General features: G+C 40.7%; 1 protein-coding gene across 1 annotated transcript in view; it reads left to right on the forward strand.

Annotated features, from left to right (window-relative positions):
• The window catches only part of LOC120063850 (acid-sensing ion channel 4-A-like), a 140,970-nt gene extending 129,112 nt beyond the window's left edge, over positions 1-11,858 (forward strand). The window contains exons 2-10 of the mRNA XM_039014167.1: positions 3,575-3,719; positions 4,847-4,974; positions 5,086-5,239; positions 7,444-7,497; positions 9,367-9,520; positions 10,043-10,134; positions 10,361-10,440; positions 10,925-11,032; positions 11,736-11,858. Coding sequence (XP_038870095.1) covers positions 3,575-3,719; positions 4,847-4,974; positions 5,086-5,239; positions 7,444-7,497; positions 9,367-9,520; positions 10,043-10,134; positions 10,361-10,440; positions 10,925-11,032; positions 11,736-11,858 — 1,038 coding nt within the window. The remainder of the gene's footprint in view (positions 1-3,574; positions 3,720-4,846; positions 4,975-5,085; positions 5,240-7,443; positions 7,498-9,366; positions 9,521-10,042; positions 10,135-10,360; positions 10,441-10,924; positions 11,033-11,735) is intronic.
• The last annotated feature ends 3,475 nt before the right edge of the window (positions 11,859-15,333 follow it).

Raw genomic sequence — 15,333 nt, forward strand, 5'->3', positions numbered from 1 at the left:
CAAATAGGTTTGCAAAAGTCTGGTAACTTTCCCAAAATTCTCAGGTTATCCAGAAATCCTGGTCAGAGGATTCAGAATTTCCTGCTTAATTCCCTCCTGATTCTGGGAATCTTCCGTGGGGGATTTCTAGAAAACCTGGGCATTTGGGGAAAGTTACCAGAGTTTTCCAACCCTACTTGCAACTTAACATGAGGAACCAACCAAGAGACAAGATTAGGCAGCTCATGTAGATATTCCATCAATCTATGCTATTGTGTGATCCCTAGCACTCTGCCAGAGGGCTGTAATGAAGCCATTAAACCAGGGAACGTTCTCTCACCTGTAAACCTGCATGAGCCGCCCTTAATGGGACTCAACTGCCAATCTGCCATGCAGCGTGTTCCACCACCATCTGAAATTAATGATAATCTTCCTCCTCATCCATACACGAAGAGCCCCGGCCGCTGACACACGGCCACATGCTAAGAAATGGATGTCCTCTGGAGAAGCGCTCAAGTGATTCTTGTGGGTTATTTAAAAGGAAAACACCCGGGAACTGTCAGATGACTGCCATAAAGAGGATGTTTTAGGGTATACCACACAAGGGCTCAGGAGTTACATGTAGCAAGTGGTGAGCCTCTTAATGTATTTAAAATGGAGAGACCAGGGGAGAAACAAGGCAATTTGAGGAGAAAATACTGCCAAAAGACTGTTAATGGACTGACATTAAGCTCAATTAAGTTGGGTGCTAGCCACTAGAACAAGAGAGATTTATGCAAATTAGAGTAGTTGGGCATCTTTCCAAAGCAAAGTTACTGCTACGGACTTGGGCTGCATTTTAATGTGGATAGCATGTAACTATCCAGCTGTTCGTACCAGTGTTGGCGTATAATTTTTTAAAAATAAATAATTGTTTCTAACCTTTGTTGTGAATGTAGCTATCTATTACATTCATTAAAAGTTTACCAAGAACACTGGTCCACAACACGATTTATCGTAAAGGTGTATATTGTTGTAGATACATGTGAGGGATTATTTTAGAATAAACTGTTAGTGTGATTTGAAAATACTATGGTACAGGATGTTTGGTTTTTCAGAGACGATGCCATGTTCCTCCTTGGAATTGATAGTCAGTCCTGTTACCTTTGCTAAATTTGGTGCAAGATGTAACAAGGGGAAAATGCTCCATCAATCACACAGGCTATTGGAGAGACGAGACAGAGAGGCTAAAGCTGAGAAATGAATCAGTGGAGGCTCTGTCAACAAACATTTCCAGGCTGAGATGATGGAAAAACTTCCCCTGCTCTCTGTGGACATAATTTGCCAATACCCCGGCGTTATCACAAGTTTTAGAGCAGAACTCAGGACTATCTCTGTAAGTGTGTTTTTTCTTTCTTTAATTCCTCTTCCTCTGTAAATCGAGTGCAGCGGTGGAGGCTTAAGTATGTCAATAAAGCAGGCTAAATCAATGATGGGGTGCAGCTTACCTCCTCTGCTGCTCTGTGCTCGCCTTCCACAGATTAAACCAACGCACACTAATAGCACGTCAGTCAAAGAGGGCGGGTTGCACACTATTGTCCTCTTCGTACACCATTGGCTTAGCCACAACTACACAGTAGGGCTTTAAATCATTTGATGACATATTTTTCTTCCTACATACTAGGCTACATATTCTATATGTACCCATTTCTTGAAGGATCATAGAGTAGATTTTTTTGGGGACGATTATTATTATTTCTTGGGGGGGGGGGGTTACAGGTACATTATTCATTTCAAATTCTAAGTTTATAAAACATATACCTGTAGGCTGCCACTCAACAAAAAAAAAATTTTAACTGTAAGATATACTTTAAGTGATGATGAATTCAGTATAAACAGGAAAACAAAAAAAGTGGGCCTCCACCTCCAACGTCCCTTCCCAAACCAGCCAACATGTCCCTATCCAGTGCTGCCTGCCAGTGCTGTTGCCTGATTGATTGAGCGATTCAAAGAGCTAAGCATTTAATGTTTACATTCATGCAATTCAAAGTTAATTTTGAAACTTTGCCCCAGAAGCATTTAACTGCAGGGCACTCCCACATTATATAGGGGAATGGGCCTACCTGATTTAGGGGACAGCATAACCATTTACAGGGTGTGTACTGTACTGTACATGCCTGTGTTTTAGTAAACATCCCAGTTTGGTTAACAGTGGCTTAAAGGGGAAATATGGGATACAAACAACACCAAAACCAGTGTTAATGACTGTTGTGTATGGTGCACAACAGCCAGCTGCAGAGCCATATGACAGTGTACAGGTTTGGTTTGTGTGTAACTATTTGAGATCAGAGCACACCCTGTGGTCTGTAAATTAGTTTGTGTGTTGTCTAATGTTCAACCCTAATTTAGTCATCACACCACTCATTGTAAAGTTTGTGCTTAGGGTTGCAAAATTCTGGAATTCCCAGGTTTTTCAGAAATCTCTGTTGGAGGATATTCTGGATTTCCTACTTATTCCTTCCTGTTCCGGGAATCTTCCAACCAGAATTTCTGAAAAGACTTGGCATTTTAAGAAAATTACTGGAATTGTGAAACCCTACGTGTGCTGATATTGAAATAAAAACAGGCTTGTTACAGAAACATACTGGATTTGGCACCATTGTTATTTTACTGTCAACCCCACTGTCTCATCTGCTGATTTTGTTTGTCATGTGATTTCCTCATCTTTCATTCTAATGCTCCACAAGGTTCATGGTGTCAAGTCAAAATAATATAATTGTGTCACTTTGGCTTGTACTGTAAAGAGATGAGGCCCATAAACAAAGGAATTCAATGTTTCCCTAAAAGGCTGCTGTCAAGCTTTCAACAGATATTCGACCTCAATTTTAACTGCTTCTGTCTTTTATCTTCTCTTATCAACGTAGATAAAAAAGGAACACTTAACTTTGTGTGATCAGTTTGTGGAATCCTTAATGGATCGTTAGTGGGTGTTTGCTCTGTAAATTTGAAGAGCAAACTACATTTTTATCATAGTCATAAGTATGTAAAGTATATAGGTATACATTTTTAATGAGTTATATGTTGTATGTTTATATAGTATAATAAGGATCAAGACTGTTGGTATATCACTCTCCCTTCAACACACATCTCCTAGGTTTATTAAATCAAATCAGATTTTATCAATCACATGCGCCGAATACAACAGGTGTAGACCTTACAGTGAAATGTTTACTTTACAAGCCCCTAACCAACAATACAGTTTAAAAAATACGAATAAGAAATAAAAGAGTAAAATTAATTAAAGAGCAGCAGTAAAATAACAATAGCGGGACTATATACAGGGGGTACCGGTACAGAGTCAATGTGCGGGGGCACTGGTTAGTCGAGGTAATTGAGGTAACATGTACATGTAGGTAGAGTTATGAAAATGCATTGAAAATATTCTGGGTAGCCATTACATACAGAGAATGTAGACCAGGTAGACCTTCTTTATTTTCCTGGTCCATACCTCCAACTTCATTTCTACACCATTTAAGTACTGTATGAGTCTGTTACAGCATAGATGGATATTGTCATGTTATTATGACATTTCTGATATTAATATATTCTCCCATAGGTCTATACAAGATATGGAAAATGCTACACTTTCAATGGGAACAAGTCGACGTCCAGGAAAACCAAGCAAGGTGGAATGGGAAATGGGCTGGAGATTATGTTGGATATTCAACAGGACGAGTATCTCCCCATCTGGAAAGAGACAAGTAAGTCGTAAACCTTACATGTTGTTACGGGATCTGTTTCTGTTGTCATAAATCAACCGTATTCTACCCCATCTCTGAATCGTGTTTGTATAGGACACTAGTGATACATTTTTGCAATGTCGCCACTATCCTGAATGCTTTCGTAAAATTATTATTGTAAGGGATAAATCTGTTGACGGTGCTGTAAGTCATGTACACTAAACAAAAATATAAACGCAACATGCAACAATTTCGACGATTGTACTGAGTTACAGTTCATATAAGGAAATCAGTCCATTGAAATAAATAAATTAGGCCCTAATCTATGGATTTCACATGACTGGGCAGGGGCGCAGCCATGGGTGGGCCTGGAGAGCATAGGCCCACCCACTGGGGAGCCAGGCCCAGGCAATTAGAATAATTTTTTCCCTACAAAAAGGCTTTATTATAGACAGAAATACTCCTCAGTTTCATCAGCTGTCCGGGTGGCTGGTCTCAGATCAAGACTGAGGTGAAGAAACCGTTGTGCAGTTGTGAGGCCGGTTGGACGTACTGCTAAATTCTCTAAAATGATGTTGGAGGCGGCTTTTGGTAGAGAAATTAACGTAAAATTCTCTGGCAACAGCTCTGGTGGACATTTCTGCAGTCAACATGCCAATTGCACACTCCCTCAAAACTTTAGACATCTGTGGCATTGTTGTGTGACAAAACTGCACATTTTAGAGTGGCATTTTATTGTCCCCAGCACAAGGTGCACCTGTGTAATGAGCATGCTGTTTAATCAGCTTCTTGATATGCCACACCTGTCCGGTGGATGGATTATCTTGGCAAAGGAGAAATGCTCACAGACATGTGAACAAATATATGCACAACATTTTAGAGAAATAATCTTTTTGTGCATATACGACATTTCTGGGTTCTTTTATTTCAACTAATGACACATGGGACCAACACTTTACATGTTGTGTTTATATTTTTGTTCAGTATATGTAGATGTGATCATTGTCAGTGTCATGTTTTTCTCAAATGACTGAGATCGGCCTTGTCACTATTAGCCTTCCCCTAGGATTGATGGATAAAAGGCTGAATGAATCCACTCTGTACGTGTGTCTTTGTACTGCCTACACGTGCCTCTTTTATCCCTGAAGATGAGACGTCGTTAGAGGCAGGGATCCGCGTGCAAATCCACAGCCAGGATGAGCCTCCCTACATCCACCAGCTGGGCTTCGGAGTCTCCCCGGGATTCCAGACCTTTGTTTCATGTCAGGAACAAAGGGTAGGCCCCGGCACCGCTTTCACCCAGATTACCACTCTCTCAGTACTCACTTATCCTCACCCCCGAGCCGTGTGGCTCAGGCATGGCTCTAATCAATCACTCTGTGCTTAGCTGACCTACCTGCCCCAGCCCTGGGGGAACTGCCGCTCCACCAGCGACCAGATGATCCCAGGATACGACACCTACAGCATCAGTGCCTGCCGCCTGCGCTGCGAGACCAGGGAGGTGCTCCGGGAGTGCAACTGTAGGATGGTACACATGCCTGGTAAGTAGGCTACTGTAGCCCTCACTCACTACTCACTACTCACCTGGTATTATATATGATTCCATGTTACCCATTTAATGTACCGCACATACAGTTGAAGTCAGAAGTTTACATACACTTAGGTTGGAGTCATTAAAAATCGTTTTTCAACCACTCCACAGATTTCTTGTTAACAAACTGTAGTTTTGGCAAGTCGGTTAGGACATCTACTATGTGCATGACACAAGTAATTTTTCCAACAATTGTTTAAAGAAAGATTATTTCACTTATAACTCACTGTATCGCAATTCCACTGGGTCAGAAGTTTCCAGAAAATGATGTCATGGCTTAAGAAGCTTCTGAAAGGCTAATTGACATAATTTGAGTCAATTGGAAGTGTACCTGTGGATGTATTTCAAGGCCTACCTTCAAAGTCAGTGGCTCTATGCTTGACATCATGGGAAAATCAAAAGAAATCAGCCAAGACCTCAGAAAATAAATTGTAGGCCTCCACATGTCTGGTTCATCCTTGGGAGCAATTTCCAAACGGCTGAAGGTACCACGTTCATCTGTACAAACAATAGTACGCAAGTATAAACACCTTGTGACCACGCAGCCGTTATACCGCTCAGGAAGGAGTTCTGTCTCCTAGAGATGAACGTACTTTGGTGCGAAAAGTGCAAATCAATCCCAGAACAACAGCAAAGGACCTTGTGAAGATGCTGGAGGAAACGGGTACAAAAGTATCTATAGCCACAGTAAATCGAGTCCTATATCGACATAACCTGAAAGGCCGCTCAGCAAGGAAGAAGCCACTGCTCCAAAACCGCCATAAAAAAGCCAGACTACGGTTTTCAACTGCATATAGGGACAAAGATTGTACTTTTTGGAGAAATGTCCTCTGGCCTGATGAAACAAAAATAGAACTGTTTGGCCATAATGACCATTGTTGTGTTTGGAGGACAAAGGGGGAGGCATGCAAGCCGAAGAACACAATCCCAACCGTGAAGCACGGGGGTGGCAGCATCATGTTGTGGGGGTGCTTTGCTGCAGGAGGGACTGGTGCGCTTCACAAAATAGATGGCATCATGAGGAAGTAAAGTTGTGGCAAAATGGCTTAAGGACAACAAAGTCAAGGTATTGGAGTGGCCATCAAAAAGCCCTGACCTCAATCATATAGAAAATTTGTGGGCAGAACTGAAAAAGCGTGTGCGAGCAAGAAGGCCTACAAACCTGACTCAGTTACACCAGCTCTGTCAGAAGGAATGGGCCAAAATTCACCCAACTTATTGTGGGTAGCTTGTGGAAGGCTACCCGAAACGTTTGACCCAAGTTAAACAATGTAAAGGCAATGCTACCAAATACTAATTGAGTGTATGTAAACTTCTGACCCACTGGGAATGTGATGAAAGAAATAAAAGCTGAAATAAATCCTTCTCTTCTATTATTCTGACATTTCACATCCTTAAAATAAAGTGGTGATCCTAACGGACCTAAGACAGGGAATCTTTACTAGGATTAAATGTCAGGAATTGTGAATAACTGAGTTGAAATGTATTTGGCTAAGGTGTATGTGAACTTCCGACTTCAACTGTATGTGTAGTCATGGCAGTAGTCTTATTTGGTATACAAATCTGCTTCTTTTCATTCCTGAATGGAGGGCCTTGATGTAACATCCCCTGTAGAGAGACACCTGACCTCTCTCCATTGAGAGTAGGGTGAAAGATTTCCTGTGCAGTCATGCTACTCTGATCATAAGGATGCCTCTGCTCCTCAGTGCCCCCGACGTTAATGTCCCCAAATCAATCTTCCCTAATGCAAATTGAAAAGGCGACTGTTCCTAAAACATTAACTCAAAGAACATTTTGTTGTCTGCTCGCCACACATATTTCCCACGATGAATTGTGCTCCTGATGAATTCCTATCATTAGTGGCCCCTGTGCTGTGTTTGTCACTGTGATGAGGTGAATCATTGATTGTTTTTTAAAGACTTTCTAAATATGCCTTTGGGGTTGGGCCCCGGTGCTCCATTTCTCAATGCAAACAGAGGATGCCCAACATGGCCGAAAAATTGTGAATGGAACTCATCTTCCCACATCTACTTGCGTTTGTAGATGAATGATAAGCTAGTGTTCTCAATGAGAGTTTTTCATGTTGGCAGCAATACGGATGGTGGCCATTTTAGTTTTTTCTTGATCAAACTCATTTCATGTTTTGTACTCCAGGAACTGCTGATATCTGCACTCCCAGTAACATCAAATGTGTTGACAAGGCGCTTGGTAAGAAATGTTTTTCTTTTTTACTATAATAAATGGTCCCTGAGTGAAATGCAGAATAATTATTTAAATTATAAGGAGAAATTGGGTTTCAATGTACTGGTAGGGATTGCCTAGGTAAAGATTACAAAATTACCTTGCCTCCATGATGATATGACAATTGATGGAGTAGAAAATGCACAAATTGTGAGTGACAACGATGCTACCTAACTGCTTACTCACCTTCATTCTCTGAGCTTTCACGATACATTTGATATTCCTTCACTGAACCAATTCCATGTGGCTGACTCCCCACTGGCTGGCTCTGGGTAATCTCTGTGCAGAGGTGCCTTGTCTCAAAGATATTATGGTGGTCATAAAAGAGACGCTTTATTATGTGATGAGATGTATCAGTACAATTATGATCTTCGAGCCTAATAAGCCAGAAATGTAATTATCTTCCTCTTCAAAAGGATTTCAAGCCCATTTAATGGGTGGGTGCGCTAAATCTAGATATATATCTTACAAGAATGGCTAATATTTATATCTAGCTGTATTCTCGACTCAATCAGAATAAATTCAAGGTAATAACTTAAAACATTATTTATATTATATACAGTAGGTGACTTTTTGTGTGCCTCAGTCTAAGAATAGAGTCTGTGTTGCCCCTGCATACAAATAACCTCATTATAAGAGTTATAAAACACACAACTCACCAAATTTGGATAACAGTTTTTTCTAACTGAATTGAATTTTGTCGTGAAAAGAGGGATGAGTTGAGTAAGGCATGTATTGTTGTCTATGTTGATGCAGTATATAATATTTTTCTTTTAGTGCCATGAATGAGAAATTGTTTATGCATGTTTGTGTTAGAGTGTGTGTATGTGCGTGTGTGGCCAAAATAAATATTGAGACTTGCCATGATCTCAGTATGCATACTAAGCATGTAGTAAATAAACATTGATAAAGGTATGGTGCTGGAGATAATGAATATGAGGTTAAAAAGTGGTGGAATTTCCCTTTAACTTGCTAACTGAAATACGCGTGCATCCCATTTGTAGACAAGTGCCCAGGAGAACAAGGGCCTCACTTTGTGCATGGCAGGTGTTCTATCATCACTGGAGTCTATTGCTCATTAACGATCACCTGGCTTTAGACCGGCCTATTGGCCCAAGCTATATCCCAGAGCCAAGCTAACACACTGCTCTGTGTTCCAGGCTATGTCCCAGACCCAGGTCTTAACACTCTGCTCTGTGTTCCAGGCTATGTCCCAGACCCAGGCCTTAACACTCTGCTCTGTGTTCCAGGATATGTCCCAGACCCAGGCCTTAACACTCTGCTCTGTGTTCAAGGCTATGTCCCAGGCCCAGGCCTTAACACTCTGCTCTGTGTTCCAGGCCCCCCAACAGTCTGCTCTGTATTCTAGGTATTCTCTCGTGGACAGGCTACGTAAACATAAATGGTACCGTAGATCTGTCATGATACAACGGGATGCGTAAGATAACGAGCAGCATTCGTTCCAGTGCTTTGGAAAATCCAGATTTTGTAGGTGTTAGCATCTTTTGAATTTCGGAAGGGGAGGGGACATTTGGTCCATAGACTTCCCCATAACATGCATAGACAGAGGGTGGAGCTCTTCATTCCAGTTCCGATTCTCGTTCTATCTCTTCTCTTAACATGTATGCACCCAGAACTTAATCGAGCATCTCACCAATTACGCAAGACTTCAGTTCTGGTTTAACCGAGATTATGTTCGAGGCTATGTCCCAGACCCAGTCTATTACATTCTGCTCTGTGTTCCAAGCTGTGTCCCAGACCCAGTCTATTACATTCTGCTCTGTGTTCCAAGCTGTGTCCCAGACCCAGGCCAAAACACTTTGCTCTGTGTTCCAGCCCTTCTCCAGAAGAGCACTGGGGACACCTGTCCCTGTGAGACACCATGTAACCTGACTCGCTACGGCAAGGAGCTCTCCATGGTCAAGATCCCCAGCAAGGGCTCCGCTCGCTACCTGTCCAGGAAATACGACAAGTCTGAGGAGTACATCAGGTAGAACTGACGTGATTACTTACATTACTGTGACCTGGAAAAGATCAGTGCTGGAAAATGGAGACACATCATGTGTGTCTCAAATGGCAACCTATTCAGAGATACTATATAATATAGGGCACTACTTTTGACCTGAACCCTATGGGCCCTGGTCAGAAAAAGTGCATTAGGGTTCCATTAGAGACTCAGCCCATGCTTCTCATGTTCCCATGTTCCCTCATGTTCCCTGCCAGTGCTGTTAAAATCTTAAAGTCCCCATAATCTGTGAATTATTAACTTGATTCATTTTAATTTTAATTGAAAGTGCCATCATGACAATTTATAACAACCACAAAAATGACATGGTACAGTATATATATATTTTTTTATATTACCCTGGTAATATTATAGAGCTGCGGTTGAGGTAAAAAGGAAAGTGCAATTTTGTATTTTTCATAATAACACTTTACTATCGGTTATAACAACGTAGACTAAACATATGCAGTTATCTTTTAATATTGTTCTCATTTTCTCCATCTCTAGAGACAACTTTCTGGTGTTGGATATCTTCTTTGAGGCCCTTAACTATGAAACAATTGAACAAAAGAAAGCGTATGATGTTGCAGGTTTACTAGGTGAGTTTCTCTTTTCTACTATGACCCCTTTCTCTCTCGCTCTTGTTTTATTCAAAGATAATAATAATTGGGGTTTCATGTGGTTTTAAGATAAGTCTTAATATGGAAACTGCCTGACACTGGTTCTTTGGCTCTAGTAATACATGGAATTTTCAGACAATGGTTTTCAAATATGAGTGAATGAGTAATTATTGGCATCCTGAATATTACATTTCTTCCTTTTCAGGTGACATTGGAGGCCAGATGGGCTTGTTCATTGGAGCCAGTATTTTGTCCATCTTAGAAATATTGGATTATGTTTACGAGGTACATCGTCTATCCTTATAATATGTGCATGAAGCTCACAAAAGGTGACACAAATTTGGGGTTGCAAAATTCCCAAGTTTTCCAGAAATTCTGGTTGGAGAATTCCGGATTTTCTGCTTATTCCCACCTGATTCCAACCGGGATTTCTGGAATAACTGGATATTTTGGGGAAGTAATTTTACAACCCTACACACATTTCAGCTGGTCTTGCTCTATAAACACCAAGGACTTTGTTCTAAAATGCCTGCCTCAATCAGTGTTAGCGGCACTTTGACATTTTAAACTGTCACGCGTGGACTAGCACTACTATCACTGCTAATGTGTCAGTTATGAGTGTGAAGGATTTCACTTGTGTTATATGAGGCTAATGATATGGGAAAATCTCCGCTCGCTGAGCTCTGGGACATGCCAGATGTGCTGATGGAGTGAACTCCTGACTCTGCTTGCACTCTTCCATCCCTCCCTCCATCCTGCCTCCATCCAGGTGATCAAGCACAGGCTACAGCGTCTGCTGAGGCCACAGAAGGATGAGAAGAAACAACAAACGACCACTGTTGCCACTGTGGATCTGCAAGATATGAAAGCCAATAAGGTGAGTGGTTTGCTTGTGGAGGGCAGACATGTAGCGTCAGGCAGGTTGTAGGCCTACGCATCTCTGTGTATGCAGGGAGAGCCCAAAGGGGAATGAGCCTCCTGAAATGGGGTTGTTCAGTTCTCTCTGGCCCCGTACACACTCAATTTGTGTAACTGATGTACAACACATTTGGCACAATGGTTGTAAATCGAAATATTTACAACCATTATCACTATAAATCTTTATATCACAAGCTATATCACTGCACATCTTTCAGGGAGATCAGTTTAATCTCTTGTTAAAAATATTGTTTTATCCCATTGTACAGGATTACATCCCCCCAGAGGCAACTTCAATTCCCAGGTCCCTCTCTCATGAGGAACAAATTTACTCCTTGAGTCCATATAAAATCATCCAAAATCATCAATTTTCCATAGACGTAAAACAATTATCTACATGAAATATCTACCATTACATCAAAGGTATTATCATTTTGGTTTATTCAAAAGCAATATCGTTTTGGTTTATTGAGCCAACACACTGTACATCATTTAGGGTTGGTTTCCCGGACACAGATTAAACCTAGCCCAAGACTCAAAAGCTTGCTCAATGGAGAATCTCCATTGAACGTGCTTCTTCGTCCAAGACAAATCTTAATCTGTGTCTGGGAAACTGACCCATTTAGTATATATTATTACATTGTGGTCTTTGTGGCAACCAGGAGTCCAGTGACATGACCAGAAGTCACCCTGAAGGAGCCTACGCCAATACGATTCTACCGAACCACCATCTCCCCCACCACCAAGGACAGCCACATGGAGTGTTTGAGGACTTTGCTTGCTAGACCCAGGGGCCATCTTTCCATCCTGATGACAATAAAATATGTCCTATCTGGGCTGGATTGGGCATCAAAACAGACCCTGGGACCTCAGTTCTATACCTTTCTTGCTGTCACCAGTGGAAAAAGCTACAGCCAAAGTCGAACACCAAACCTGTGCTGCTAATAGACCACTTGTATGTAAGCACAGATTGGACCCCACAGTACTGTCCGGCTGGAGACGCCCACCTTCGATCCCTATTCTGGTTATTTTGGTACATGGTCACCACATGGGAACAAGACAAGGGCTGCATGTCATCTTGAGCCATCTTGATATACTCACCTCCAATATCTTGATTTATGTACCACTCTTAATCTTGTTTCCACCAAACTATTTGTCAATAAGTTCTCACTTACTATTTTGAATCATATCATTGTAAATTATGTAATTATTTACTGAGATATTATAATTTCCCCTTTATATTGTATACAAGATGAGACAAGTGGTCATATTCAATCTAACCATTATATAGAGATATCAGCAAACAGAATCAGAGAAAATATTACACTGATCTTTTAGCGCGTTAAACCCCTACTACACTTGCTTTGATGATAGGGCCCGTACTATATACACACCATGTCTTGTTTATAGTAAAGGTGTGTTAGAGAGTAGTATTATATATGTACTGTACATGGTTCCAACCTGAGTACAAAGAGAAAGCACTGTTTTAAATGGATAATGATTCATTTAATATATAACTCTAATACAAATGTTGGTAATTTATTGATATATTTTAGAGAATATTATTTTTTAAGTAATATGATTGTAGCTTCTTCTTGTTTATTAGTGAAACCAGTCGGAAAGGTGATGATTGGAATTGCATTGCTCCAGGCAATGAATATATTTTTCAGATTTACTGACTTGGGTAAAGGTGAAGTTCTTACAGCAATTACGGTGTCCAAATTAGGACAGCACTCAAAGGTAATGAATAACAACAAGCCTGACATGGATGAATCATTTCACATTTGGGCCCTTCTGCAAATGCTGTGGTCATTTCAATGACAAAGTCCCCATTAAGGTTGCTTAAGGTTATATATTCTCTAACAGATGTGTGACACAAGTTAATGCCCCCACAGCTTAAAGCCAAAGCAACAAATGAGAGGGTGAATTTTTTGGAACCAAACCAACAACCATTCCCTTTCACTATATGCCAGTCCTGTGGGAAACAGTTTGTAGCTCTTCACAAATCAGGCACACATTTGCGTGTGGGCACTATAACACACATCATTGAACACCTTCAACAGACTGTAGTACCTGATCTCCTCCTTTTAAAGAAAGGGCCAAAATATTATTTTCCCAAAATCCCTATTGGAAGTAAACTGACTTCCAAAATAATTGTTTTACGTCTCCTGCACACTCTCTTGGCATAAATAGTGAATTTGACAAAGAAAAGGCTGATCTAGGACTAAACTGCTGTCAACTCTCCTCAGTGAAACAGTCTCCGTGAAAGACCTATCAAAGACCTTTGAGTACTATCTGACAATCCACTGTGGGTTTAAGACCTCCACCATTTTGTTGGATTTTGCTGGGTTATTTATTTTTACCTCGCACTACAGCGTATATGATCACATAAATAGATATCAGGAGGTTATCAACTATTTCTTAATCATTTGGTTTGTGATCTTAATATTGGTAAGCATACTGTAGTCGAGTGCTCCGAGCTGTGCTTTGTTAGACAAGTCCACAATGAAATGACACATTCATCAGCATAGAGAATCCACTGTTGTCCATGTCAAGTAATCGTGGCTTTTAAACATGGCTTTTAAATATTCATAATCATGTGTCAATATGACATTTTCAAAGGTTCCCAATCACAGTCTCTGATGGCATCCTGTACTGGCTCTGCATACAAAGTCATCACAAACACTCTGCATACTCTGCATACTCTGTCATCACAAACACTCTGCATACTCTGCATACTCTGTCATCACAAACACTATCCTCTCCACTAATGACAGGCCACACACACAGATGAGACGCTGTACAAGGGTGAATGTGGGTGTCAAAACGCAATCTTGACGTCACTTGTTACAGTTATCTATAGGCGGTCAAGTATTTATAGATCCAGAAAAGCCTCTGTCTGTCTGTCTCTACAGCGAAATGTATTTGCTATGGGTATAGCATACATGTATGGCCTGTCTGAGAATGTGTCCATGGAATTCAGAAAGAATTTGGTATATAATATAACAACTAGTATGTGCAAATTACAACAACACCTGTGCATATTACTGTGGAACTAAATGGTTGCTGTAGAGCTGACCTTGCCTGATTCCCCCCTTGACAACAATCTGAACATTTTACAATTTCTAAATGTGCCACTCTGCTCGTTCTTTCACTTCATTTCTCTACTCTTGCTTGTCCAGTTTCACAATTTTTCTGTTTCGCAATACTGTTTGCATATTGTATATTCACACAATCAAAATCAAGTTCTCAGTAATAAGTTTGTGTTTTGCGATTTTGTCTCATCATGATCTGAATGTTCCACATATGACAGAAATCGGTCATATAGTGAGATGGCAATGACGCATGCACCGTTACACTGTTGAGGGTTCAAGAAAGGATCAGAGCAAGTCTATTAAACAGTATGGCATCAATGGAAATTCACTAAGGAAAACGCTGAATACATTTTGTACAGAAGTCTGCTATTGTGACTGTTTCTTCTGTTAGAACACATTTTATAAATGTTATGGTAAGTACAAATATTAAAGTTTAGATTGGTACATTAAAATGCCTCCTATATGATCTATTGTTAATTCACTTATTTTGTTCTTGCTTTGTTCTTGAGCTCTAAGGAGCTTGGCTGTCAGGTATTTTTATTTACATTTGCCATTTGGGACGCAAACGTTGAGTTTGAATTCTTCAGGTAAACTGTTCCCTGTGGGAGGAGAAAGTCCAAGGATCTATGTAAAATGGAGTGCAAAATAATGACATACAATTTGCTCCCAGCTGCACTATAGTTAGGTGGTTTCACAGCATGCCTGAGGGTAGTATGTATGAGGCCCTTACATCTTCTATACATACAATTTAGCATTTTTCACTGTTTCTTCCCAAACAAACTTAAAAGAATACTTTTGTCCTATAGACAAATTATTCTGAACAAAAATACTGTACACATGCAACGTGCAACAATTTCAACGATTTTACTGAGTTACAGTTCATATAAGGAAATCGGTCAATTTAAATAAATTAATCAGGCCCTAATCTATGGATTTCACATGACTGGGCAGGGGCACAACCATGGGTGGGCCTGGGAGGGCATAAGCCCACCCACTGGGGAGCCAGGCCAAGCCAATCAGAATCAGTTTTTCCCCACAAAAGGGCTCTTATTACAGACAGAAATACTACTCAGTTTCATCAGCTGTCTGGGTGGCTGGTCTCAGACGATCCTGCAGGTGAAGAAGCCAGATGTGGAGGTCCTGGGCTGGTGTGGTTACATGTGGT

The sequence above is a fragment of the Salvelinus namaycush genome, chromosome 19 (genome assembly GCF_016432855.1).
Source record: "Salvelinus namaycush isolate Seneca chromosome 19, SaNama_1.0, whole genome shotgun sequence".
In the NCBI taxonomy this organism is placed as follows: Eukaryota; Metazoa; Chordata; class Actinopteri; order Salmoniformes; family Salmonidae; genus Salvelinus; species Salvelinus namaycush.